This window comes from Babylonia areolata, chromosome 9 (genome assembly GCF_041734735.1).
Source record: "Babylonia areolata isolate BAREFJ2019XMU chromosome 9, ASM4173473v1, whole genome shotgun sequence".
NCBI lineage: Eukaryota > Metazoa > Mollusca > Gastropoda > Neogastropoda > Buccinidae > Babylonia > Babylonia areolata.
Genome location: NC_134884.1, coordinates 31,901,002 through 31,928,994, shown reverse-complemented (window position 1 = coordinate 31,928,994; position 27,993 = coordinate 31,901,002). Strand labels below are relative to the sequence as shown.

The 27,993-nt window shown below is 40.5% G+C and overlaps 1 protein-coding gene across 1 annotated transcript; it reads right to left on the bottom strand.

Annotated features, from left to right (window-relative positions):
* On the bottom strand, positions 1 to 27,993 carry LOC143285393 (uncharacterized). The gene is made up of 4 exons (XM_076592638.1): positions 27,893 to 27,993; positions 10,491 to 10,850; positions 3,722 to 7,933; positions 1 to 2,235 (listed from the first exon to the last, which is right to left on the bottom strand). The coding sequence occupies exons 2-3, from the start codon at positions 10,825 to 10,827 to the stop codon at positions 3,726 to 3,728; spliced, it is 4,545 nt and encodes a 1,514-aa protein (XP_076448753.1). The 5' UTR covers positions 10,828 to 10,850; positions 27,893 to 27,993; the 3' UTR covers positions 1 to 2,235; positions 3,722 to 3,725.

The window sequence follows — 27,993 nt, the reverse complement described above, 5'->3', positions numbered from 1 at the left end:
TCAGTTTGTCTTTAGTGATTTTTTAAAAATTTTATACTTGTCACAATGTCAGAAGACTGCCAGTTTCACACATCACTGCAAGAATTGATACAACAATAAGACAAATTATGTGGGTGGGGGAATAACACTGACTTAAAACAAGAAAAACTAAAATGTGAACAGGGAATAATTTGTGTCCTCCCTGCAAATTTACTTGAAGTTGAACACGTCTTAGTTATTCCTCATACATGTGGGTCCACAAACACATTGAGAACATGCAAATAAGTACTAATTTCTGTAAAAATCACATACACAAACTGTACACGAACACACACACACACATATGCACACACACACACACTTACACACAAGCAAACACTTTTTTCTTCTGCCAATAAAATGAAACAGAAAATCAAAATGTCACAAATCCATCTGAGTACAAATACGAACACCCATGGATGTATGCAAGTAAAATGATTCATATCAGTATGAATTAAAATAATATACAGAAAATAGCAACAAGAAAAAACAACAACAAATCTCCAAAACTAGACAAATGGCAACACTGTGTATACATCAAAATGAGACATGAAAATAAGAAATTTAACTGAACACAAAAATGGTCAACAGCCTACCATTTCACAATAGAAAAGCAGCAGAATCTGCAATATCTCTCTCCATAATTTACAAGGCATATATTCAATACCTGAACAAAACAGGGGAATGAAATTTAATACCTCACAAAACAAAAAGGAAACCTTATTCATTGGTCTCTAGCTGATCAGCTTAATTTTCTTTTGTTTCCATTCTTCTGCTGAACAGCCTTAGAAAGAAGTTCAATATGCTGAGGCCAAAAATTAAGTATCTTGCAAAGTTGTTTTTGTTTTATTTGAAGTTATAAAGAAATAAAGAAAAAAGGAGAGTATTTATATTACAAATCATAAGGACACAACCTTGTATTGTAATATCTTTATAAATGTCTGAAAATGATGGACTGGATCCTATGTGGAGAAAATTTGAGGATGGAACTACCAAACCAAACAAGCTCTTTTTCTTCCCAACACCATCACTAACAGTTTGAGCAGACCAAACAGTCACCCACAAGAAACCTCCACGCAAAATGATAAGCATTTACAGAGTAATTGTTTACTTGTATCTTCAAACAGAAAAATAAACCTAATTAATGAATGGTTTCAGTTTACTTTACACTCCAGACACACACATGAAATCAAACCAAATCGCCAGCAATAAATTAAGACTCTTTCACACTTCCTCTTGAACAAGAGTTAAAAAATCCCAAACCTATTTGAACGATTGAACAGAACTGAAAACTGAAATATTGAACTGAAGTAAACAAGACTGTGAACATAAGATTTTTAATTTTTTGTTTCTTTTTTATTTGCTGACTTACTGTATGCTGACAACTACTTGAAATAAAAGAATAATTGAGAGGTGTGAAAGGAAGTTCTACAGTCACACTTAATAAAACATGAGAATAACTGCTACAAACAACCAAGTTTGTCAAGAGGATTTCACATCTGTGGGAGACAAGCCTCTCAAAAATAAATTTGTAAATTTTCATCATCCATGCAATGGACATACATAGATGTCACACTTGATGACAAGATTTCTCAATAAATTGATGGATCTCTGACTGCGTCTGATTGTTCTAGAAGTTAAAAGAAAAATGGTGTATTGTGTCACACTCTGGGATGGAGAGGGGCAAGGGAGAAACAAGGACATAACCTTCTGAAAGGGGATGGATATGATGAGCTGCCGATTCCTGATTTTTTCCCCCCAAACAGACTTTCTTTCACTACTGTGGATTTGTTGCCCTTCTTTGTCTTTTTCAAAAACTTCAGCACAACTGGTGCAAATGGGTCATAATGAATGCAGACACATGTCTGCATACATGTAAGTGTGTTAGTGTAGGTAAACATTTGTGATTGTGTCACACTGTATGTGTGTGTGTGCGCGCTTATGTTTGTGTGATTGCGTGTGCATGAGAGAGAGAGAGAACTTTGTGATCCTGTTGCCTCTGACTGAGGGTGGCAATGACAATGTACGAAGTTTCTGCCTGTAAACCGTGCGTTGGAATAATGATGAATCACAAAGTACGCAGACTCCGTCAGTCCATGCTTGAGAATCCTGAAGCCAGTGAAAGCATCCGACCGAGGACTGTGCGTGTGCTTCTAGCAGCTTGGTGGGGAGAGACAGTGGCAGTGATCACTGTAATCCAGTCACACACACACTAACCTGCAACATCCACAGTGGAGGCATTTTAGATAATCATCCCCTCACTGAACTGGCATTTAAATTTCAGAACATAAGCTCAGTTGCTCATTCACACTTGGCTCACATACACACACATGCATGTAAACAAGTAAGTATGTGCACAATGTGCTTGTGTGTGTATGCACAGATGCCAATACACGAACACACAAACCTCCACCCTCCGAAAAAAAATCAACTGAGTAAAATATGATTTTAATATCTCAGGCTGTTTGTATCAGTGAGTGAGTGCATGTACTATTTGTATTTGTGTGTTTGTATACATATGTGTATGCTTGCTTGTGTGTGTGTTTTGTGTGTGTTTGTGTGTGTTTGTGTGTGTGTGTGTGTGTGTGTGTGTGTGTGTGTGTGTGTGTGTGTGTGTGTGAGAGTACATCATAGAGTTAATCTGACAAATATATTGTGATTGTACTGTGTCTGTATGTGTGTGGGGCAAGCAACATTAGATTGTCATGGCAAAGTTCTGTGAGTGTATTCCATCAGAATGTGTCACGCTCATGGGAAATAATTCAGTTCAGTCAGGAAGTGAAATGAAATGTGTCTGTGTGAGTCTGTGTGTGTGTGTGTGTGTGTGTGTGTGTGTGTGTGTGTGTGTGTGTGTGTGTGAGAGAGAGAGAGAGAGAGCGAGAGACAAACAGAGAAGAGCACGCGCACGCGAGAGAGAGACAGACAGACAGACAAACAGACAGAGACAGAAAGACAAAGACAGACTGTGTGCATGCAAACAACTGAATGAATGTGTTTATATCACTGATAAAAAACGTTAACACAAAAGAATAATATGCTTGCATGCACAGATGATTTATTTTCTGCATATGTGTTTGCATGAATTTTCACACAAGTGTGCACATGCACATACATGCATCTGTTTAACAGAGTGTGAATGCTTGAAAATTTCCCTGTTAACATGTACTTCAGACTGCCTGATACTCATCTGCAAAAATCGCAAGCAGTTTACCAGCATCAACAATGAACACACCCACAAAAAGTACAATGTCATGATTACAATGTCACCTCAAGTGTTCTCATCTCAATTGATATGAAAAAAACAACCACCAAATGTGGCATACCGATCACCACCAGATAATCAGTCAGTCAGTTGGTAACTGTTACAACAATTGTTCTCATCATATTTGACAAAAAAAAAAAAAAAAAAAAAAAAAAAAAAAAAAAATCATGAATGACTGGATACCCATCCTAGTCAAATAATAATTCATTCAGTCAGTAACTGTTATATCAGCTGTTCTCATCCAAAAAATAATAATAAATAAATAAAAAGGATGATAAAAATATGCTGGATGCCTGTCACAAGCAGACAATCAGTTAGTTGTCATGACCAGACAACCAGTCAGTCGGTTTGGTAAGACAAATCCTCCAACTACAAAATGATGATCCATAAGTCAGTCAATGAAATGAAGCTGTCACTACAACCAGCTGCTCCAAGACTCACCCTGTCACTTGATGGGCTGCAGGATGACCATGCTCTGTCCAAACAGCATCCCATTCATGTCCTCCAGAGCCATCTCAGCATCCTCCATGGAGAAGAAGGCCACCACAGCATTGCCCGTGGACGTGCCATCGTCAGCGTACAACTGGCGGATGGATTCTGGGATGGGGTTGTAGTCGTGGAAGAAGTCCACAATGTCTGGGACGGCCACGCCTGGAGGGAAGTTCTGGCAGGAGATGTAGAACCAGCGGGGGTTTAGCAGGTGGGGTGGTATGGCCATGAAGGGGCCTGGGCCTTCAGGGGGTCTCCTGGGAGGGAAAGGCGGCCCAGAAGGGTCGTGAGGAGGGCCGATGCTGGACAGCCGGGCATTGCGTAAACGCTCAATCATGTCGCCTTTGGCAATTGATTTCACAGCCACGATTTGACTACCCAGAGACGTTTTGTCCTTCTTCAGGGCTTTGTCCTTGTCTTCTTGCGAGACAAATTCCACAAAACCTTCTCCAGTGGGTTTGCCATTACCGTCGTGAGCGATCTGGACCCCCCTGCGCTCAGCAATGTTCAGCCCGCTGAAAAACGCACGGATGTCATCATAAGTGGCCAGCATAGGCAGACCCTGAATCTGAACACAAAAACCTGGTCCATGAATCACCGGGGGCCTGCGCATTGGCGGCGGCAGTCTGGGAAGATGAGGGTCAGTGGCTGGGCCATTTCTTGGAGTATCAGGGCCCATGTTCATAAGAGGTTTCTGGGCATAAAGTGGGGGCCGTCTAGGTGGAGCCACCCCCATAAGAGGAGGTCGTGCACCCATGACACCTGGACCAGCGGGTGGCTTTTCCTCCTGTGGAACAGTTGGCTGTTCAGCAATACTCTTGATGTCCTCCTGCTTTGCAATGCAAGCATCCATCTCAATTTCTTGGCCAGCTGATAGCTGCAGTGCTTTGGAGCCCAGAATGTGCCCGTCATAGCTCATGGCTGAATCAAAGTCTTTCTGAGAGGCAGCCATGATGTATGCAGTGCCTGTTGCCTGTTTTTTGTCGTCATATTCTATGACAAGAGATTTCCCACCACTGGCAAGCTTAACAGATGAGAAAAAGTTTACAAGATCCTCTCGCTTGATGTTTGGCGGAAGCCCATTTATCTTTACAATTTGTGTGCCTTTGGTATCATTTTGTTGTGAAGAATTTGAAGATTTATCTTTTTCTTTGGCTGTATTTGTCTTTTCATCAAACTCTTGTTTTGTAGTGAAGGCCAGGGATATTGGGGTGCCAAAAATCGTCTCTCCATTCTTTGCAATGGCTTTCTTGGCTTGATCTTCAGTTGGAAATTCCAAGTAGGCTTCTCCAGTGTTTTGGCCATGAGCATTTTTGACAACATTTATGCCAGTAAACAATAAGTCGCAGCCAAAGAAAAACCTTTGTATTTCCATTGTAGTATAGGCAGCCGGAAAACCTTTTGCATGAATGAATTTGCTGTTGGGCATTTCTTTCCTTGGCTCATCTGACTTTTTGTCACCCCTACCAGATCTCTCTGCTCCTCTGTTTCCTGGGTCTTTAGAGTCTCTGTTTGATGAGCGATCCCTGTGTTCACTTCGGTCTCGATCTCTGTCACTTCTACGTTGCTCTCTGCCTGGGCTTCGGTCACGGGCTTGACGATGGTCTGACCGCCTGCTTGGCCGGTCCTCTCTTCCTGCATCCCTGTCCTCTCTCCAATGCTGGTGCCTGTCTTGGTCTCTCTGGAAGTCATCGTGCAGGTGCTCTGGGACATCTGGCCTTGTGACAGGTGGCGTTGGGAGAAGACCACCTGGAGCGTCGCCCAGAAGACCTTTTCCTCGAGGTTCATCAGGAACTGGTTCTCTTCGCCTGTTTCTGTCCATAGCTTCTCTGCCTCGTCCCATCTGCCTTCTGTCCATGGGCATCTCTGGACTGCCATCTGGTCTGCCTCTCATTGGTCTGCCTGGATGCCTGGGTCCGCCCTCTCCCCAACCAAACTGCGGCCCATGCTCCATGTCCCCAGGATGTGGAAATGGGCCTCCTCGGTGCATTTCTTCCATGGCCACATCTTCAAAATGGCCCTCTTCATACCTGTCTGGATACTGACCAAACGACTCTGGTTCATCAAATGGACGACGACCCCGACCACGTCCACGATGACCGTCCCTGTTAAATCCTCTCCCCCCTCTGGGTCCTTCATTCCTCCGGTCATGACCTCTCCCACCATGGTCTCTCCTGTCCCGACCCTGGTCATCAAAGTCTCTGCCTCCCCGGAATCCTCTCCCTGGGCGACCACTCATCCCTGGATCACCAAGGCCTTCAGGATCAAACTCCATGTCAGCATGAGCAAATCTGTCCCCAGGAGGTCCATCAAATCTGCCAGGAGGTCCTTCAAATTGCCTTCCAGGTTCAGATCTGCCTTTGTCAAAATGTTCTCCGTGTTCCCCGCCTGGATGTCCCTCTGGACCTCCAAGGGGTGGCCTTCTGTCAGGAGCTCTACCAAGTAGCCCTCCTTCCTTTGGCCTTCCATCCGGGCCTCTTTTGAAAGGTCTTCTCTGTGGGTCTCTTCCCAGGGAATCTCTGTTTTCATTTCTGTCAAATACTATTCCAGGGTGATCTCTATCTGCTGGGGGGCCTCCAGGACCTCTCTCCAGGGGCCTTTTTTCTGAGGCTCTGTCAAACGGTCTGCCATCTGATTCCCCTCCAAATGACCTACCCTGGTTTCTCCTGTCTGAGCCTGACCAGTCATCACGCTCTCTTTCATGGGACTGACCATCATGCCCTCGTCGAGGTCTTCTATCAGAACCTCTCTCTGAAGCAGGCTCTCTTTCTGACCTTCTGTCTGGACGTCTGTCCATCGATCGGTCATTACGGTGGTCGTCCCCAGGTCTACCACCAAAACCTCTTTCCTGCGGCCTCCCATCTGGACCTGTCTCCATGGGTTTTTCGTCCACCTGGTCAAATCGGCTTCTTCTGGGTCGATCACGAGGCCTTTTGCTGTCTGGACCATCAAAAGATCTTCCTCTTCCCATGGAAGCATCTCTGCCATCTGGCTCTCTTCTAGGAGGGAACTGTCCGCGACCTCTTCCTGGCTCATACCCTTGTCGTTCTTCCTCACCACGGTTTGCCCAATGTCCTTGCTCCACCGTTTCTGGGCTATAAAAACTGTCATTGTTGTAGTCTTTTGGCTGGTCAGGATTGGCCATGTCTGGAGTGGGAAGTATACCAGATTTCGCATCTGGAAACATCGCCTGTCGGGGTCCTCTGGCTGGACCTCCTTCTCTTCTGTTGGGTGGGAACCTCTGTTCCTCCGCTGTGTAGCTTTCACCAGGTTGTCCTCCAGCTCTTCCCTGGCCTTTCTTCATGTCAGCCACGTGCTCCATGTCAGGTCTTCCCGGGACAGAGAAACGCATATGGTCTTCAGGTCCCGGCATGAATTCGGCATTAGGCACTCCAGTTGGTTCACTGCCTTGGCCTCCTGGATGCGGCAGAATGCCACCTCTCTGTGGGCCAGGTTGTTCACCCATTCTTGGGAAAGAATCCCTGTTGCCAGTGCCATAGTCCTCCTGCCAGAAACTTTCAGGGTTGTACGGCTGGTCTCTCCTCTGCTGCTGGGGGAACTGGGCATCCTGCTCTGCAGCGCTGGAATTGTACTGCTCAGGGGCATGGTCTCTTCGAAAGCCTGGGCCGTGCCCTTGAGGAGGCTTATCACCACCCCCAAAGCCTGGGCCCTGTCCCTGGGGTGGCTGATTACCACCATAATAAGGCTGCTTGGCTCCAAAGTCCGGGCCTTGATGGTACCACTGGTTCCCACCCTCCTGACCTTCAAAACTGCTGTTGTCAAAGCCTCCAGTGTTCCACTGGCCCTGCTGACTGCCCTTGCCAGCATTTCTGTCAGGGGGATATCCCTGGTAGCCTTGGGCCCAGGGGTCTTGGCCTTCATTGTCCATTCTCTGCTTGCCTGCCGGAACATTCTGCTGCTGCTGCCATAGGTCTTGGTGTCGTCCCTCTTGGAAACCAAACTGGTTCCCCCTGTCTGGTCCTTGCTGTCCATGCTGCATTGGGTTCTGCATCTGATTATGGTGACCTTGGGCCATGCTTGGCATCCCGGGGAACTGTCCCTGACTGGGGTCAGGTTTGGGATAGCCGGGTTGGTGTGGGGTGCGCTGGTTGGTCATGTCTTGAGAGACAGGGTAAAGCTGGTTCTGGTAGTCCTGTCCTGTCCCTGTACACACAAACACACACACAACATTTGTTACAACGTCTGGACAACATTAACTTGCACAGTTATTGTAGTGAATGGCACCTGTCCATGATGGAAACATTGCTTAATGAGTAAATGAATAGTGTGCAGTGAGTGAGTGAGTGAGTGAGTGTGTGTGTGTGTGTGTGTGTGTGTGTGTGTGTGTGTAAGAGAGAGAGAGCAACTCTATTTATCAATGATAACAACTCAAACTTGGATGCGAGAATGCGCAGGCTCTTTGTACTGCAGCCTTGGGGTCTAATTGGCCTTTGGGGACCATCCCAACACTGACTGTCCTAAAACCCTCTTCACCGAGAGAGTGGGGATGTAACTTAGGCAAGACACTCTCCACTATAATCAAATTCTAGCCCAGACAGTCAGGACAGCAGTTGATTCCTGTGCTGTTCTAATGGTCATATAGTTGGAAACAACTGACAATCATACATCAATCTGGCAAGATACTCCTGCTCCTGTCTGTCTTGGGCTCAAACTGACAAATGTTTTTTTCTTCTTTAAACCATACTTGTTTTGATTTTTTTTTTTTTTTTTTTTAATAATTTTTTTTAAGGACATCTTTTCCATTTGTCACAACATACATCATTTCTGTTAAAAAAAAAATCAAAAAAATCTAAGTAATATTGAAAATTAAGACTGCTGAGAGCCTTCATGGCCTTTACCCCATGTCTTTCATCCCACTCATTTGGTTCCTGCAGTAGTTGAGACAATGAAAAAGATTACAATCAATTTGATTACAGCTTGGTATGCACACACATGCACAGTGTGATTAAACAATAACAGTACATTGATTTATATAGTATTTTAAACATCTCAAAACACTTTACAATAAATATGATAATGCAAAGATGCAGACAGACTCTGCAGACACACATGTTAACAAACTGTGTGACTGTGTTCATGTCAGCATCTGACAAAACTTGTGTAGTATTGTTTGATAACAGATGTTTTGGGACAAATATCTCTCTGGTATATATTATTGGACAAATCTCTCTCTCTGGTACACATTATGGGACAAATATCTCTCTCTGTACACATTATGAGAGAAATCTCTCTGTGGTACATGGTATGGGACAAATCTCTCTGTGGTACACGGTATGGGACAAATTTCTCTCTCTGGTACACAATATGGAGAAACCTCTCTCTGGTACACATTATGGGACAAATCTCTCTCTCTCTCTGATACTAGTTATGGGACACACCTCTCTCTGGTACACATTATGGGACACACCTCTCTCTAGTACTCATTATGGGGGAAATCTGGTATAGGTTATGAGACAAATATCTCTGGAACACGTTATGGGACAAATATCTCTCTCTGCACATGTTATAAGCGAAGTCTCTCTGTGGTACATGGTATGGGGTAAATCTCTCTCTGGCAAATGTTTCAGGACAAATTTCTCTCTGGTACACAATATGGAGAAACCTCTCTCTGTGGTGCATGTCATGGGATAAACTTCTCTCTCCTGTACTTGTTATGGGACACACCTCTCTCTGGTACATGCTACACACCTCTCTCTGGTACATGATATGGGACTCACCTCTTTCTGATACACATCATGGGACAAATCTCTCTCTTTGGTACACATTATGTGACAAACCTCTCTCCTGGTACACATTATGGGACAAATCTCTCTCTCTCTCTGTGGTACACATTATCATGCTCATGGGACAAACCTCTCTCTGAGGTACACATTATGGGACAAATCTCTCTCTGGTACATGTTATGGGACAAAACTCTCTCTCTCTGTGGCACACATTGTGGGACAAATCTCTCTCTCTGGTACATGTTATGGGACAAAACTCTGGTACATATTATGGGACAAACCTCTCTGTCTCTGATACACATTAAGGGACAAACCTCTCTCTCTGGTACACGTTTTAGAAAAATATCTCTGGCAAAAGTTATGAGACAAATCCCTCTCTCTGGTACACACTATGGGACAAACCTCCCCTTCTGGCACACATAATGGGACTTCCTCTTCGTTTGTGGGCTGCAACTCCCACGTTCACTTGTATGTACAAGAGTGGGCTTTCACGTGTATGACTGTTTTCACCCCGCCGTGTAGGCAGCCATACTCCATTTTCAGGGGTGTGCATGCTGGGTATGTTCTTGTTTCCATAACCCACCGAACGCTGACATGGATTACAGGATCTTTAACGTGCGTATTTGATCTTCTGCTTGCGTACACACACAAAGGAAGTTCAGGCAGAAGCAGGTCTGCACATATGTTGATCTGGGAGATCAGAAAAATCTCCACCCTTTACCCACCAGATGCCGTTATCGTGATTCAAACCTGGGACCCTCAGACTGAAAGTCCAACACTTTAACCACTCGGTTATTGAGCCCGTTGTAATGGGACAAGTCTCTCTCAGTCTACGTTATGGGACAAATCCCTCTCTCTTTGGTACTCGTTACGGGACAAACCTCTCTCTGATGCATATTATAGGACCAACCTCTCTCTATGGTACACATGACGGGGACAAATCTCTCTCTCTCTCTCATTTTCCAACCCGGACTCACCACTGTTCGGCACAGGAGGAGGCACTGCCGCCGCCATTCGCGCCGGCACCACTGCCACACTGGACACGTCCCGGTTCCTGGCCTCATCAATCACGCACTGCATCTCCGACTTGCTGCTCAGGAACAGCTGGACAGAGATGCCATTGAGGGGGGCGTTGTTCCTCATCATGGCCTGCCGGGCATCCTCGTCGGAGCTGAAGGCGATGAAGGCGTCGCCCTTCTCCCCGCCGATGATGTGCACCCCACCCTGGGGGATGATCAGGCCCCGGAAAAAGTTGCGGATGTCCAGGGCACTGGCTGACCAGGGCAGGCCCTGGAGCCGGATGATAACCGACATCTTCTTCTTCGCTCACTTCGGCTCTGCAAGAAGATTGTGTTGTATTGTATTGTGTTGTGTTGAACTGTGCTGTGTTGTACTGTATTTTATTTTGTTGTGTTGTATTGTATTTTGTTTTGTTGTGTTGTATTGCAAAGTAATGAAATGTAATGTGTTGTACTGTATTGTATTGTATTAATTGTACTGCACTGCATTTATTGTATTTCTCACTCTCAAACCACATTTCTCAGAGTGAAAGTTGGCCTGCTCTCCTCATAGTCAGCTTGTATTGCATTGCATTTATTGTATTTCTCTATCGTCAAAACAGATCTTTCTGACTGAAATTTGGCCTGCTCTCCTTAGGGACAGTGGTCACTACAGTGCAGCACCACCCTTTCTTCTTCTTCTTTTTTCTGTCTGCAAGTAAGGGTGAGACTGTGCTGCAGTTGATCACCAGTGTGCTGTGTGTCTGTTAAGAATGGGAGAAAGAGATGTCTGGTTCAGAGGAATATTTATTAAGTTAGGCGTTCTGCCGTTCCCGCATATTTTGTTTTATAATATTTGAAAAATAATGCAATTTGAAATGGACTAACACCAAGTTCTCACATACCTATATATACTGTCTACAGTTATATAACGTCTGAAAAAATAATGTAATTTGAAATAAAGACTGATACCACATAAATATTGATTACCTTCATCAATGTTTGATTTATGCAACTTGTTTTGTGGTGGTAAGGAAACAAAACTTATGTAAATTCATTATACTTGAGAAGGCAGTGTAACCTGTCCTTTCATCAGGAATGTTAATACGATAAAGTTTCCATAGGAAAAATGTTCATCTGTTTGTTGTTGCTTTTATGCATTTGTTTCATGTTGCTGGACTAATTTTGATTCACCATGATACAAATTACTGTTGTATTCTCCACCTCCCAAAAGGCCCCCCCCACCCCCACCCCCCCTTTCAAAAAACAACAACAAAAACCCCAACAACTCTGAATCTAATATGTTTGCTTGAATTTCAAACTGGTGATGCATTTCTTCTTTTTGGTTTCTGCATGTAGTTAAGAAATAATGTCTGGTTTCATGTTCATCTTCAACAGCTACTTAATTGTCACCAACATTATTTCGTTCATTACTCGATCTTTACTGCACAGCAAAACACATGTTGGTGTGGTTTGGGAAGGAATACAACCAAATTCAGTCTTTATTCATTATTGAATTCAGTCTTTATTCATTATTGCCCCCCCCCCCCCTCCAAAACCCCATCTCCCCCCTTCCCACCACTTCCCCTAAGCCCCCTTGACTCCCAAAAGATCCTTTCTTTTCTTTTTCCCCTATTTTCAAATCCTGCATTGCATTTTTACCTCATTGTCATACAATGTGTGGAGTAGCATACACACAACACAGGCTAATCCCTATGCCATGGTATCTTTTAAAAACTGGAAGAAGAAAAAAACAAACAAACCCCACCTGATATTGCCTCATAATTTCATTAGACGACAGCTGCCTTTAAACCCACCTGATATTGCCTCATAATTTCATTAGACGACAGCTGCCTTTAAACCCACCTGATATTGCCTCATAATTTCATTAGACGACAGCTGCCTTTAAAATGTTAATTGAATTTCTAGAATGTAAACTGACACATTGTAATTTTTATTTAAAAAAAAGAAAAAAAAGAAGAAAAATAATCTCAATCACTGTTATTTTGTCAATATAGCCTGGAATGATTGTGCTGCTGGGGGAATGCCATTGAACCAATAACACGAAAGAGAGAGAGAGAGAGAGAAGTAATGCCTTTAAGACTCAAATCCATTTTACCCATCACAAGAACTTCAAATATCTTTTTAATGACACAGTGAAGCAGATTATCTTGCTGTAGAACATTGAAAATGTCACATTATTGTGATATTGACCTTTGACCCCTGACTTCTAATGAAGTTTTTGCTCTGTTCTGACCATTACTGAACCAACTTTTAGGTTGATAAGGATTGCATGCAACTTTATTTTTCCTGTACCTCAAGCTTTTCCTATTAACATGCCAGGTTGTGACAATGACCTTTAATCTCTGACCCCAAATTTCAAAAGAGATTGTGTTATCAACATGGCCATCCAGTCACTTTGCGGAAGTTTATGAAAACTGAATAGGGTGAGTGTATAAGCTCTGTCAAAATTTCTTCTTCTTCTGAAATTTTTGTTTTCAAATAGATTACATAAAACTTTGAATCCTTACTTTTTATCATGTCATCATTATGATGATGCATGGAAAGATCATCAGTTAATCAGTATGTTAGTTATGCATTGTTATTTTTTGAGCGCATTGGGTTACGCTGCTGGTCAAGCATCTGCTTAGCAAATGTGGTATTGCGTACATGGGTTTTTCCTAATGCAGTTACGCCTCCTTGAGTTACTGATATGCATACTATGAGCACACACACACAACCGAAACAGGGTTATTATTATGTAAGACGTTCACCGGCAACCACAAAGACTAAAAAAAACATCACTTACTCTCATCTGAAACTGACTTTGCAAGCAATGAATTGTGTTTTCTGGAGAGGGTTATGGACTTCGAGAATGGCACAGGCTCGGTCTCATATTTTAGGTACTGCACGACTTGCTAAATTTGTGACCGTCGGTGTTAAAACACGGAACTCAATGTATACCGTGCCTGTCGTCAGGGAGAGGCTGACAAGTAGGGCACAGAGAGTGTTAATTGACAGGCCAAGGACCCTTCCACAGAGCTCTCTCTCCAGCGTTATTATGAGTATTGTCTAGGCTACTGTGTCGTGTTTCGACAACATTTATGGGGTATTTTTTGTTGTTGTTTTTTTCCCCCCATAGCTCTGTGTGTGTGTGTGTGTGTGTGTGTGTGCGCGCGCGCTGGCACATCAACTTCGGACGTTTTCTTGAACGAAGCCAACTTTGGGTTTACGCCAGTTAGTTGAAACTAAGAAAAAACATTTTAAATGACATGTTTTCAGCAAGATCAATTCTGAGTCAGAAAACCAAACAGACAAGATGGACCCGTTCGTATTATTTGCCCAGAAAAGCGGGGTACAATAACAAGGCGTGATCATGACAATACTGCTGAGCTCGGCGATAAATGACGGTAAGCCAAGACTGCGACAATATAACAAGACAACTCTCTCTCTTTTTCTCTCTCTCTGTGCGCGCGCGCGCGCTCGGGTGTGCCCGTGTGTGTGTGTGTGCCGGCGGCGCCGGCGCGTGCGTGTGTGTGCCGTGTGTGTGCGTGCGGCGCGCGCTGGAAGCTTAATTGCCGGAATGTCTACATCAGTTCTTCAAGCATCGGTCCACCTAACTGCTAGGATAAGCGAGCCCATGAAACTCAACTGGTTTTCTAACTGCCAGCATAAGTGAGCCTATTATACTAAATTGCCGCGGCGGCTTCAGTTGCCATACGATCCGTCAGAATCATCCCCCCCCCACCCCCCCGCCCTGAATTCTTTCTCTCGTTCTCTTTCAGCTAATAGTTTTGCAGGAATCTTTTCGTGAAAGCAGTCGATCAGTGGCTGCACGAATCACATAATGCTTCATCCGTCTCAACCAAAGTATACCCAAACTTCCATTAAAAGCAAAAACAAAACAACAAAAAACCGCCAAAAGCAACCCAACCGTCCAGTGATTGGAGAATGTGCAATAGAATTCGCAGAAGAGCCAGTGATACATCTGTATTCCTTTAAAAAAAAAAAGAAAAAAGTCTAGTCTCTTACATTGTTCAGGTCATTTGCAATCTTCCAAAAATCCTGTGTTGAAACAGACTGATCTAATTTACGACTGATGGATTAAGGCCAGACACTCGACTGCTCCAGAACGATCTCCGGCTCGGTGCCCCAACTGGACGAAGTCAAGTTTATCCGCAGCACGTGAAAAAGACTTATTTATATGCTGAACCTAAGACTTGCCCCAGTTTGAAACTGTAAATATACTCATCAAAAGAAGTATGCGGTCGGTAACATCCCCCTCCCCCTTGTGATAGATCTACATGGACAAACCCAGTAAACTGGCAGAACGTGACAAACTGATGATGCTGCGGAAGGTACGGTAAAGGTTTTAATTCACCACAAAACTAGAAATGTGGTCGAGAAAAACAAGAAAAAAGGTGGGTTCTGTTTTAAAATCGACAAGAAAATATTAATTTGACATAAACAATTATTAAAAGGAAAAAAGAAAAGAAAAGAAACTGAGATAAAAAGCAGCTTTCTCCTAGGAATCACGTTAGCATTTCTCTTGCGTTAAACTTCAAATCTACACGTAGATTCTGCGTCAGTGAACGATGCCTGCAGCGTTCAACCCCACAAGAAACAGACAAGACCGTTTTCAGTTATTCATTCATTGTGCGTGTCACTGAGACGTGTGTGTGTGTGTGTGTGTTCGAATGGCTTTCGTTTTGCAACAAAGAATGGCTAGGCCGAGAGAAACAGGTCGTTGGCGTGTGACATCGAGAACAATAGACAGTGCGACATGGGGTAACTGGTCAATGACATCTTTGGAAGGGAGGAGTTGCGATGTGTGGGGGGCGGGAAGCGGACTGTGGAAAGACAGGGGTGGGATCAATCTGCGAGATGAGCACCGGGTCCAGACTAAATGTTTGTTTCCTGAAAAAGGATGGTGTGGCAGCTGATATTTACTCCACAACTGACCGCGGAGGTCGAAGATAAGTTTATCCACAAGATAAATAACGATTCAGAAAGCATTCAATGTTACAGGATGTGGACTCGAAGTACTAATAGGTCAGTTTTAATTTGTAAACGGTTCCTTTTTTTGTTAATGGGTTGTGTAGCGGACTGTTAGGAAGCTGCAAAGAGTATCACCGTATTGCACAGCGGCAAAACTTGTGGCAATAATTTATGTCTGAGTAAAGTTCAGGATCGTGGTTCAGAACTGTGAGATGACTTGATCCGCAGTGTGATCGCACAGCAATCTTAAAGACTGAAGGTAGAGGCACTGCGGCATCGTTCGGCTCAGTGGTTCATGCCGTTCTGTTTTGTTTTCCCGCAGAGACCCTGTCGTTTCCACAGGATGTCAGCATGCGCGGTTTCGGAGCGGTCGATGTTACTGTTGTCAGTGTTCATATGGTCACATCAAGTGTCAGGGCCTTTAGGCCTTTTGCCCGATCAATTAGGGCTTAACTAAAAAAACAACAAACAAAAAACAAAACACACACCTTATATAAGAGTGCGCAATTACTAATGTTATGGCTAGCTTCCTATGGAGAAATTAACTTGGAATCCATAATACTTCCAGTGCTCATGGGCGTTCGGTGTTTTAAGCTTATGGCAACACACTAGACTACTTGGTAACCTAAATTAAGTTGCCGGTTGAGGCTTTGTGCTTCTGTTTTCAGTTTCGTCTGTTTACAAACGGTCCTGATTTAGCTGAGGCCTGCATGGTGTCCTGTTGAATGCATGGTGCGAAGCATCAGTGCGGGGCCCGTGTTCACCATCAAAACATTTACCTAACTCCTGTTTGCGTGGCAGGTCTAGGTCTAATAGTACTGCCTATCAAGATGGCAAACTAGGTTGTATTTTGGTGATAAATCTGTTGGCCCAGTGGGCATCGAGTCTGGACTTAAAACAAGTCACAGTGTTATGTCAGAGCGGTAATTTGAAGTTATGAAAGGCAGTGTTATGCTCAGGTTTAAAATGTTTTGGTCGTGTAAAAAGTCGAGAGTTCACGCAGAAGTCGGCGAAGATATTTGCGCGTGTTCTGATTCTTGAAGATTGTTGTTGCAATGTCATAAATAGCGAGAACTGAACGGCGCCGACAGTTTACAGTGATTGTTCCCCATAGCTAAACTGAAAAGTTTGTAACGTTTCCAAGATTCCATTGTGTGGTTCTCCTTTCGGATCAAAATGATGTAACGGTGAGTACTGTCGAAGTGTGCAAGTGCACTTACGCCTCTCTGTGAATCGCTGTTTGAAATGGCAGTTTTACACGGCTTGCTAGTTTCCATAACTATTCAGTCCAGCAGCTGCATTAGTATACCTTTTCGTGCTTGCTTTTGTTGATCAGTTAATGAAGTTGTTGGCTTTAAAAAAAAATATTTTAAAAATAATTATTGACAAATCATTATTTCAGAATGAAACTGACTACGAGACAATATTCCACAACACGGACATCTGCACATTTAGTAATTTAACAGTTTGTTCAACACACACACACTTCATTGACTGTCTTAAGGTGGGGGCTCAAAGAGAGGTAAAGTTGGTTATATACCGACATGAATGAAACAGCTCATTACTGATAGGTTCTCGAGCCTCCTGTTATCCCTTATTTTCTTGTTTATCCTTACATACACACTTCTCACGAAATGAGTTTTTCTTAAGTCTTCTATATTATGCTCAGTGGTAATAAGACCACAAACTTCGTCACACCTATGCACACCCACGTTGCCCAGCTTATGACATAACACTTAACAGTGACATAAACACCATGTTTTTCCCCATCCCAGTCACCTACAAAACAGTCATCGCCACTAATTAAAGAAAACAAACAAAAACCAAACACAAAACACAGTGCTTATCTTGCCAGGACCAATGCATTGGTACAGAAATTATTCACCAAGACCACATCTTCTGCAACCAACTTATTCCGTTTCTCTGATGGGGTATCTAGATCTGCTTTATGATCACTTCCTTGACATTTCTCCAACCCTAAGCAATGTTTGTTATTTAGAAGAAAAAAAAAAGGACAAGGCATCTGAGAAGTTTGGAACCTTGTTCTGGGTAAAAAAACAACAAAAAAACAAATAATATGGCATGTAAGCAATGTCAGTTTGTTGTGAATTAAAATATTACATAAAAAACCAACAACAAAAACAACCTAGTTCTGATCATGCTACATATAGTTTTATGCATAGCCTCATGCCTTCACAATACTGGGTGCAAAAACTGAATGATTTGCTTAAAGTTTTATTTTGTGCTTACACCCCCCGAAACGGAGTATGGCTGTCTACATGACTGGGTAAAAACGGTCATACACATAAATGCCCACTCGTGTACATGGGTGCTGCAGTCCACGAACAAAGAATAATAATTTTGTGCTTACAATTTAACAAAGTTATTTGATCTTCTTTGACAAGTTACACCATTTTTCATGTCATAACAGAAAGTGTCTGCACTTATGTTTTCCAGTATAAGCCGAGAAAAACTCAGCATCCTGTTAAGTCTTTTTTCACACACACACACACACACACCATGACTCACACACATACACTACACTCTACAGTCATACACATAATGGACATACTGTACAGACAAAAGAGGTACTAAGTGATTCAGATCATTTGGTTAACCTGAGTGATTCAGATCATTTGGTTACTTATTAACTATCAGTTTATATTTTGGAGAGAAACAAAATGTGTTTGCAATTACTTGTCAAGTGTTCATGAACTATTCAACTGACTGTGAATTTAGACAAAAGAAAAAGAACACTTTGTCAGATATCAGAATTAACTTCCTGCTTGTATTGACTGATGAATTAAAAGTAGTGTTTGCCGACACTGGTCACAGCAGTGAAATGTAACTGCTGAAATAATAATTTGTTTCACTGACAGTTGACAAATAATTGCTCTCAGCAATCCATGTTTACGATCAAGCCAACTGCAATGGACTCTCTGGGTCAATAATGTTTTTTGTTTTGTTTTACGGGGTAGTGGCATGGGGCAAGGAAGGACTGATTTTCTTTTGTCTTATTTCCAATTTCTTTCAGTTGGAAGTGTACCTGTAATGTTGTGGCCAGATAACGCATCCCGATATTATAATTATGTTGACCTTGGTGAAAATAGTGTTGGTGAATGAGTTTTAACCACTGGCCATAAATGTTTGCAGCATTTATCTATGTCGTTGTATGTAGTTTTGTGTCTTAAAAAAAAAGAAGAAAGTTTTTTACAACTATGAAAATAAGAGTTGATTGCTTGGCTCTTTAAAAACATGTTTGTGAAATTCACAACTGTTCGGCATGTAGGGAGGGCCTAAAAGGTGGTCAAATCTCTCTCTCTCTCTCTAAGTAGTAGCACCTTTTCTATTCAATACAAATATTAACAGTAAGGGCTGTCATGAACAACAATTTTGTGTCCTAAATAATCTACCAATTTAAGATTACCTGGCTGACTTAGTCAATGGTCTCTGTGAGATCACCTTCATTAGAAATTAATTTTTATCTTCCTACCAGGATGGATCTTCTTAAACAGAAAAGAAACATCACAATTAGCTTGGATGTGATTAAAAATGACACATAAAATACTTAATGTTCTTGGAATTGCTGGTACTGCAAAGCTGTTCTTTTTTGGTCATATTCCATATTTCCATCTTTTGGGTCACATTAGTTCTGTAGTGTGAATCAGATTACTCCATCGTCAAAAATATGTGAATACCCTTTTCTCTATTTTTTTTTCTGGAGGGAGGGTGAGCGCGCAGGTTACAGTTCTGATAGTTCTTCATGACAGATTCTGTAGATTATTAAAAATTTATTTTTTATGTATAATGTTGTCTACTTCCTTCCATTTTTGCAGCCACAATCAAAAATCATTTCTTTGGTTTTTCTGAATCTTTAGCATTCTCATTCTGGCAGGTATGAGCATATTTGTAACTTAATTTATTCCGTTTTAAGCACATCAGTATCCATGTTAACTATGTATTTGCAACTTTGTTTTGTGCTTTTGTTATGTCATGTTCAAATGACATTCAGATCTTTCCACAGATGTTCACTCATATGTCATTCTTCTTTAAAAGTTATTATGTCCAGTCATCAGAACTGTACATTCATGCTGGAAGAGGCTATGAGAAGTGTGTGGGAGGGGTATTGCTGACACTGATCTTGGGAAATGGAGTGGAGAAATAAATATTTCACTCACTATAGGTCAATGTAAAGCTAGCAAACCAACAGTCTTCATTTCAAAATGGTTTACATCAAAATTTTCCCTTGCACTTCACCCATGTTGAATCACTGAGAACACACAAAAATTGACATGGTCAAACAATGACAGGTTTCAGTACACAGATTAATCACAAGTTTTTACATTGCATTTAACATACAAAAGGGTATTGTTCAAATGTCCATAGTTCAGTAAATGCCAAAAAAGGAAAGGCACAATCTGGAAATCAGTTTGGATGTTTAATTCAATGCTGGTTGTTTGTGTGTGCTTTACTATTGTGTTTATATACATTTTAAATTACTTTTAATTATTGTGTCTGCATGAATTACAACAGAAATCATTATCAAAATACTTTTTCACAATTCTTCCGTGTCTCTGAGTAAGGCAAAGCAAGCCTTCAGTTTAGTATTTTCCACAATTTTCCTAATTTCAGTAGATGGTTAACACTGAAAATGTAAAATTTGAAAATGTATATTAGTAGTAGTACAGAAACGTGTTTTGACAAGTTTAACATTTTTGTGGCCTGTTTCAGTGACAGTCATCCTACCACTGATGCCTTCTTTCCAAGTTACTGCATCACTTAAAAAGAAAACAAAACTGAAAAAAAAAAAAAAAAAAAAACTGAGGTGGAGGATGGATGTAGATGAAAATGTGGGTGTTTACATTTGTCTGCATAGTGTGTGCATGTGAGTGTATGCTGGCCCTAGCAGGTGTACATTTTGCATGTGTCAGAACATTAACCTATGTAGAAAACATTTACAAATGTTTTACACTTTTATCAGCAAACTGGAGTCCCATCTCCTCTGATAATTCAGGCTCCAATTAAAATACATCATGGACTCTTTAGTTCTGAACATGCTTGTACTTGGTAATAAAATCATAAACATTAGACATAAAAAAATAATGATAATCTAACAGACGAGACTGAGAATGGATTTTCAATCCAGCAACTAATGAACATGATTTAATTTCCTGTGGTGAACAAGGATAGCACCCTCCTCCAGCTTTTGAATGGATCGTGACATGTCAGTTAGTAGTCTGTATGATCTGAAGCACGCAAATTAGAGTTAACTGAAGAGATGATGGAAGCAAGTGTTTTCTTCAAAAGAAATAATCTGTCAGAGAAAGAGGTGTAAAATACTTCTGTTCTTCAGTCACAAATTTGTACTCATCATGAATACATATGTTCTTTATTCACATTGTATTTGTTAACTTGAATAAAAACTTTGCTCAGACGTAAGCCCTCACAAACATGGTCTCATGGTGAGGCAGTTAAAATGTATAAAACAAACAAGAACCTGAAGAATAGCTCTTTGTTGTTCTGAATGCAACTGTCCAGGAATGGTGCAGTCACCTTGTCACAGATCAGATCTACCACTATCGTGGTTAAGACTAAGAGTAAATATAATTTCTGTTCACAGCCATAGTAGAAATGGTTATGTGATCCTCCATGTCCATATCAGAAGTTAAAGATGTGGAGATTGTAACAAGAGTAAGTGATTATGACAGGTTCAGAAATAGCTCTTTATGATAGTATACTGTCAGAAGATCATTCTCAGTGTTTGCATTTCAGTGGTGGTAGATGTGATGGCAGTGTTTGGTAGCGAAGGTGGAGTTCCACTTTCAGTGTACACTGCCTTATCGCTGTTGGAGATGGTGATGGTAGCTGTTGCTTCTTGGTTTCAGGACAAATATTCTACAGTGCTGGCTTCCAAAATCACAGCCTTTGAGGACCACAGGAATGCTATCCCCTTTAACACATTGCAGTTGGTGGCAAAAATGTAAAAGTGAAAGACTGCTTCACTTTGCAGTGGTAATAAGTTGCGCACCTTTCTTGTCCCTTGCATGGCAAGATGGAAACATGGTCCAGAAAAAGATGGAATGAAATGCAAGACTGTTTTCAGTGATAATTTCGGTGTCATTTGGACAAAGAATGTGAACTGAAAGGATAAATAAATCATCCATATCTGATAGTGGTATTTGTAACCGACTCTTATATTCTGCAGATTTAATTTGGCAGATGAAGTGAGCACAGCTTCCATCATTTCAGATACTAAGACAGTGTGGACAATGCAGCAACATTTCCATGTCATAAATGAGACACTTAGCTTTTAACTAAGTCATGTTATGGGTGTGAAAGTTAATTCCAATAGCTTAATTAAAAAACAACAACAACAAAAACCCAACCCCAAACATACTAGTGCCCCACCCATCCTATGTTAATCCACCCCTTTATTTTTCCATGACCCCAATAAATCTTTTTCGAGTACTAGTAGCAAAGTAGTAGTAGAGTGTGCGAGTGGTTTTATCATTTTGAAATGGGCAGCCGTCTTTTGCCTAAAAATATGATCACCTTCACTCCCCCAAAACAAGAAAGTTATTAAAGCTTTGACTTTAATCTTAAAGCAGTATGGCAAAACCAAGAAGTGAATTACTATATTCATATGGTGAACATTATATTACCCTGTCTACAGACTATTTGGCAGTCTTGAAATACACCTCAGCGCAAAGATCCTGACACTTCTGACTGACATGAACAGTGTGGTTGGGATACAAACAGGCTGTATAACTAAGTACTGGTGTGAAGAACCATCTTTTTATTATATATATATATATATATATATATTAAAAACAACAACCCCAAATTCATTTCACTTTACCCTTCCCAAATATGTAATAAACTGAAGAACCAAGTACTTCACCCAGTCATTTATATCTGGAAAAAAAAAAAAAAAAAAAAAAAAAGTATTTCAAATTCAATAATTCAGTTAGTCTATTTCAGAACAGTAGGTCACCAGATGACAATGTGTACCCTGTGTGTGTGTGTGTGTGTGTGTGTGTGTGTGTGTGCGTGTGTGCTAGAAATTGTTAAGTCTTGGACTTGCATCCTGCTGCTCACTGAAGGTCTATCAATCTATGGTTCAAATCCTGGCAATGCCTGGTGGTTAAAAGGTGTGTAGAATTTCCCGCTTAAGTCAACAAATGAACACAGCTGGTGCCTAAATCCTCTGCATTTGTGTATTATAGTATATATCATAATATGCATGCATATTACATACACACATTAAAGATGACATGAGCAATTATCTTTGGAGGTTTATGGAAACACAAATGTACTCAGCATGTACCCATAGCTGAAAATGGAGAATGGTTGCCTACGAGTTAAAAACTGTCATGCAGAGAAAAAAACCCTTCTTGTGAATGTGGATGTTTCTGTCCAACAACGAATGCAGACAGGAAATTCTTCAAATCGGATGATTTCATAAATTCAGGCAATGGGATTGAACAGAGATTAAATAAACACACCAAAAAACGTCAAATCAGTGAATCGATAAGATATTTGTACTGATTTTATTGTATGGTAGTTACGAAATATGAAACTTCAAAATGCTAACAAAGAAGTATTTGGAATCTGGAATCACAGTAGAAAATATATATTCAAATGGAATTGTCTTATGAATATGATTATATTTACTGATCCAAAATAGTACTTGCTTTCAGGCAGGGTGACACTGTTTTATATTATACACACATTACCTGGTCATAATACTTTGTTCCAAAGGATCAATTTTTATTGAACCATTTTTAAATGAAATAAGATATAGCATGATTGTGTTGCAGACTCACACTCAAATGAGAAGGATCAATTTTACTGAAAGATTTTTAACAGAAATCAGCTCAAATGAGGAGGATCAATTTTACTGAAAGATTTTTAACTGAAATCAGATGTATTGTATGATTGTGTTGCAGACATGCGCTTAAATGAGTGAATTATCCTTCACGGGCTTTGAAAAGTCAAAGCTGCTAAATAATTAAGCAGAGGCATCCCTCATGGACGACATATCTGCAAAGAATGCAGATGTCGCATGATCAGGGGTACAATTAATTTTCACTTTCAATCTTTGTTCCTCTACTTGAGCTGGCAAAATAGTCTGGGATGGAATCAGCATGCTGCCCGGTGATGTACAATTAATGGAGACAGCAGATATATGTTTTCATGTTGGAGTTTGGCATAGCCAGGAAAAAGTCTGATTATTTTTGCTTAAAAAAAAAAAGAAGAAAAGTTTTATAAAAAATAAAATCTGCACTGATAAAGTATTAAACTCCAGTATCAGTTTCTCATTCCTGCAATTTGTTTCATAATTTCATGGTACACTAATGGCTGTATAACTATTCAAATAAAAATATGTGTATCACATCATGTTTAAATTAATATCCATTTGCAGATTTTCAGAAGTTTGGGCATGTTGTTCATGCTTTATTTTTTTAATGCTGAAATTCTTTAAGCCCTAGCAGAAGTTTAAGGATAATAATTACATTTTTTAATTAAATTGTAAGACGAGTCTGTCACTCTGTATGTGTATGTTTCCTTATTTTTATTTTTTATTATTATTATTATTATTATTATTTTTTTTTTTTGAGAGAGAGAGAGAGAGAGAGAGAGAGAGAGGAGGTACAATAGGTTGGGAATTATGCAAACTGAAACTGGATATGTTTTTTTCTCTCCAAATCACAGATATTCGGTTCATCGCCATTTAAGGTTTTTAAATTTAAAAAAAAATTTATATTATATTCCTTGCTATAACTTAAAGTATATAATTATGTACTGATTTTCAACTTTAAAAGTTGGACAAAGACAAACTGTTTAACCATATCAACCGATAGGCCTAGTTTGCATCAGTTTGACATGGTACAGTATATGACACCAAACATATCATCCATAATCAGATGGATGGCAAGTTAAAAATTTGATGTGAAACTTGTGTCATTCTGAAGATTTGTCATAAAAGGAATTTTTTATGAAGTTGAATGACATTTACTGATTAAGTTAACAAAACAAAACAAAACGCCAAAAAACTTTTCTTTCGGTTTCTTTCTCTGACATACTGAACAATGCTATGATGCAGTATTTCAGAACTGAAGACCGAAAAGATTTTAAAAAAAATTACAATGTTTGACATTATTATATCCAACACATTCACTCACACTCCCAATAAACAAACTAAACGGCACAAGTACAGACACCCACATGCTGATGGATTGAGGACATGTGTTAACAAGAACATGGCTTTTGGAGGTGACAGCTTGTGGAGACGGATTAAGAGAGAGAGGGTGACATGTATTGGTTCAATTCTAGTTTGAGATTTTCTGGAAAGTCCACAGCAATGCTGGCAGAATTCTGTATTTTGTAAGTACCCAGTTTTCAACTAGGAATCATCCTAACCTTCTGTATGCTTTAATCATGTTGTGTTGTCAAGAACAGTTTTAAATCTGGTATCAGTCAGGATGATATTACCATTTGTTATCAGGAAGTTGGGCCTGTAAAGTATAATGAATAAAGTATACATTTCACACTGGCATACACAGTTGACTAAAAGGTGAAGCCAACAAACTGATTCAAGTGTATGAACAGGTGCACTGAACAGCAGTATGGTAGCATGGAAAGAGGCAGGTGAAATATTTCAGGAAGTGCAGAGGCAGTTAGTGTGTGGGGGCTTTTTTCTTTTGTTATGAAGTGTTGTTGAGATGCAACACTTTTAATTTACGTCAGTACTTTGGCGAGTTCAGGCATGCGCGATTTTGTGGTTGTATTGAGTGACAGCTTGAGCTGTCACAAGCAATTCCTAAACTGGCAAAGACCTGGTTTACAGTGTCTTTGAAGACATTGTGCTGAAACTTGATTCAACTGCAGTTATGTGTATTTAACCCGGAGAGCGTGATGAGCCACAATCGTGGCTTTCCCTGTTGTGTGCGATGGGCCAGGATCGAGGCTCTGTTTACATAAGGTCCGAAATCGTTCGGCTATGCTCGGCAGCCTTCGTAAAACTGCCTCATTCTGGTGTTACTGTCTCCCTGCTTGTGCTTGCACAAACTTTGACGAGTTTACAAGTCCAGATCTTCGTATTTTTTGTAAACAATGAGTGACACTGAAGTTGACAAAGCTCAGGAAATGAGTGATCTTGTTACCAGTGATGATTCGTTTGCTGACAGGGATTCTGGTGAAAACGGCTTTGTTATTTTGACACTTGGGCATGCTGGCTTGCTTGTTGTTCATTCAGTTTTGTGTCTCCAGCTACAAAAGCTGGGGGGTGGGTTATGGGGGTAGGGAGGGGTGGTAAAATGGGTTAGGCATGGGTCTATTGCGATTTCTTGACCAAATCAAGCTAGAAAACTGGAAATTATTTTGATTTAAAGCATTCTTGCTGCTTTTGACAGCAACATGAGCTAAAATAAACATTTACTTCTGTTTTTGCCTGCGATTGCATAAAGTATTGTAGATGTGCGTGTGCGTGGCGTCGGTGGGCGTGTCTCAAACAAATAATACAATGCTTATAATTTCACTGTTTCAGTTATATTCATATCATGATTCTGCAGCCAGAGCATTTTTTGTACAGTTTAATGCCAATTCTGACTCTGTAAAAGATGTGAAAATACCTATAAACATTGTGGTTGACGTTTTTGGAAAACAAGTGTGCAAAATTTGTTGATTATATCCTGTGAAATATCTCCAACTACATACAAGGTACAGCCTTTTTCTTACTTTTATCTGGATTTTTCATTCACTCTACCTTCCAAAAATGTATAGGTTTACCTATTTATTCTTACTGATAAGCATACAAATGCTCCAAATCAGGCACAGGTAGTGGAGGCAAACTATCAGTTTGTTTTAAGCATGATTTCTGTATGTATGTTTTATTATATCCAGCACTTTGAGGGTTAAATAGCTTATTTAGTTACTTCAGGAGCTATTTCTTTCTTTCCCTTTGTTTTATTTTTAAAGCATAATAAACCATTATTCGTGATATATGGTTATAGCAAATAGAATGCCAGAAAGTTGTGAAAGTTCCAATGTCACGTCACCCATCTGCTGCAGAAAATAGAGTATGTAGAACTCAAGAAGGATGCGATAGTTTAAGTGACAATATCCACGATTCAAAGATGTGTGGCACGTATGTGTCAATCCACTCGTGTGCAATGGGGTTTTTTTCCTTAAAAAAAAAAAAAAAAAAAAAATCATAATCTGGTGGTGGCAAATTAAAAGAAGAAAATGCCAGTTGTCACAGAAGCTGGTGGTTTTGTAAATAATGTACAAACTTACCTAGAATATGGTCTTGGGAGTGGAACAAAGAAATAATATTTGTGGATATGGTCAGCTGGTCATTTAGTCTGTCAGGAGCAGATGAAAATATTTGTACAGACAAAAGGATATCATGCAGAACAAATCAGTATTTGAACCTGGAAACTTAAAATGTGAATTAATATTTCTTTATTATTTTGGTATGTGTAATGCAGATGCATTTAGAAATAAAAACACATTGCAGTCAAAGTACTTCCTGGTTAATGACACAAGAAATACAGAACAGTTCCAGTTTTATCATTTATTTCTTTTTTCTTTTTCAAAGAAACATTTTAAACACTAAAATGTGGCATTAAATTGTTTTAATCATTATTTCATTAATCAATAAGAAAATGAGAGGGAGAGAGGTGATAAATCATAAAAGAAATCAAAACTAAAGGTGTAGCTACATTTGTAACCTTTTTAAGTTCCCCCCCCCACCCCCACAAATAATTCAAGCAAGGTATAGTGTAGCGTATGGATCAGTTAGCACGCCAACTAAAATAGTGATCCCAAAGCACATGAACGGACACTATTACAAGGGCAAAAGGCTTCTAGCCTATGTGATTCTGTGATTGATAGTATAAATGATACTGAAAATGTCACACTTGTGTACAGGTTTACACGACGGCATAAGACCCATTTTTCATAAAGAGCCAGGCGAGAATGGAGAGACTCTAGGGATCTTCCACGCGTCTATGAAACTCGCCTGAACTATACACACGACATCGACCAAAACACACGTGTGGAAGCCGGAAGTTAACAAGTTGGAACTGCGAAATTGAGACTTTCTTTGAGTTGCCTCTATGCCAATTAAATAATACGAAAAACGCGTACTAACTAAAAAAAAAAAAAATGTGGCTGGATCGAAATGGCTGTAAATGGAGCAAAAATGTGAAGAAACGTGACAAACATTCCCAGGTGGAAAGAAGAAGAAGAAATATGGCGGTGACGACCTTCCAGTCATTCCATCCATTTCATCTTTCAAACATGCAAATCAAACATGTGTTTTCAACATCCGATAACACTCAATATTACGTTAGAAAAAAAAGCTCTATAAAGTATACCTGCGGATCTCCTCAAACACTTTGTGGGAAAAGGAACGCCCAAACTGGAATTTTGCAAATTAATTATTGCAAAGCGGCGTCTTACTTCTGTGCAGTGAAAC

Bases quoted from the DNA above. Each gene is read 5' to 3' on its own strand.
- LOC143285393 (XM_076592638.1), bottom strand. From the start codon at position 10,827: ATGTCGGTTATCATCCGGCTCCAGGGCCTGCCCTGGTCAGCCAGTGCC. The intron at 7,934-10,490 runs GTGAGTCCGGGT...TTGTGTGTACAG, and splicing joins TCCTCCTGTGCCGAACAGTG to GGACAGGACAGGACTACCAG.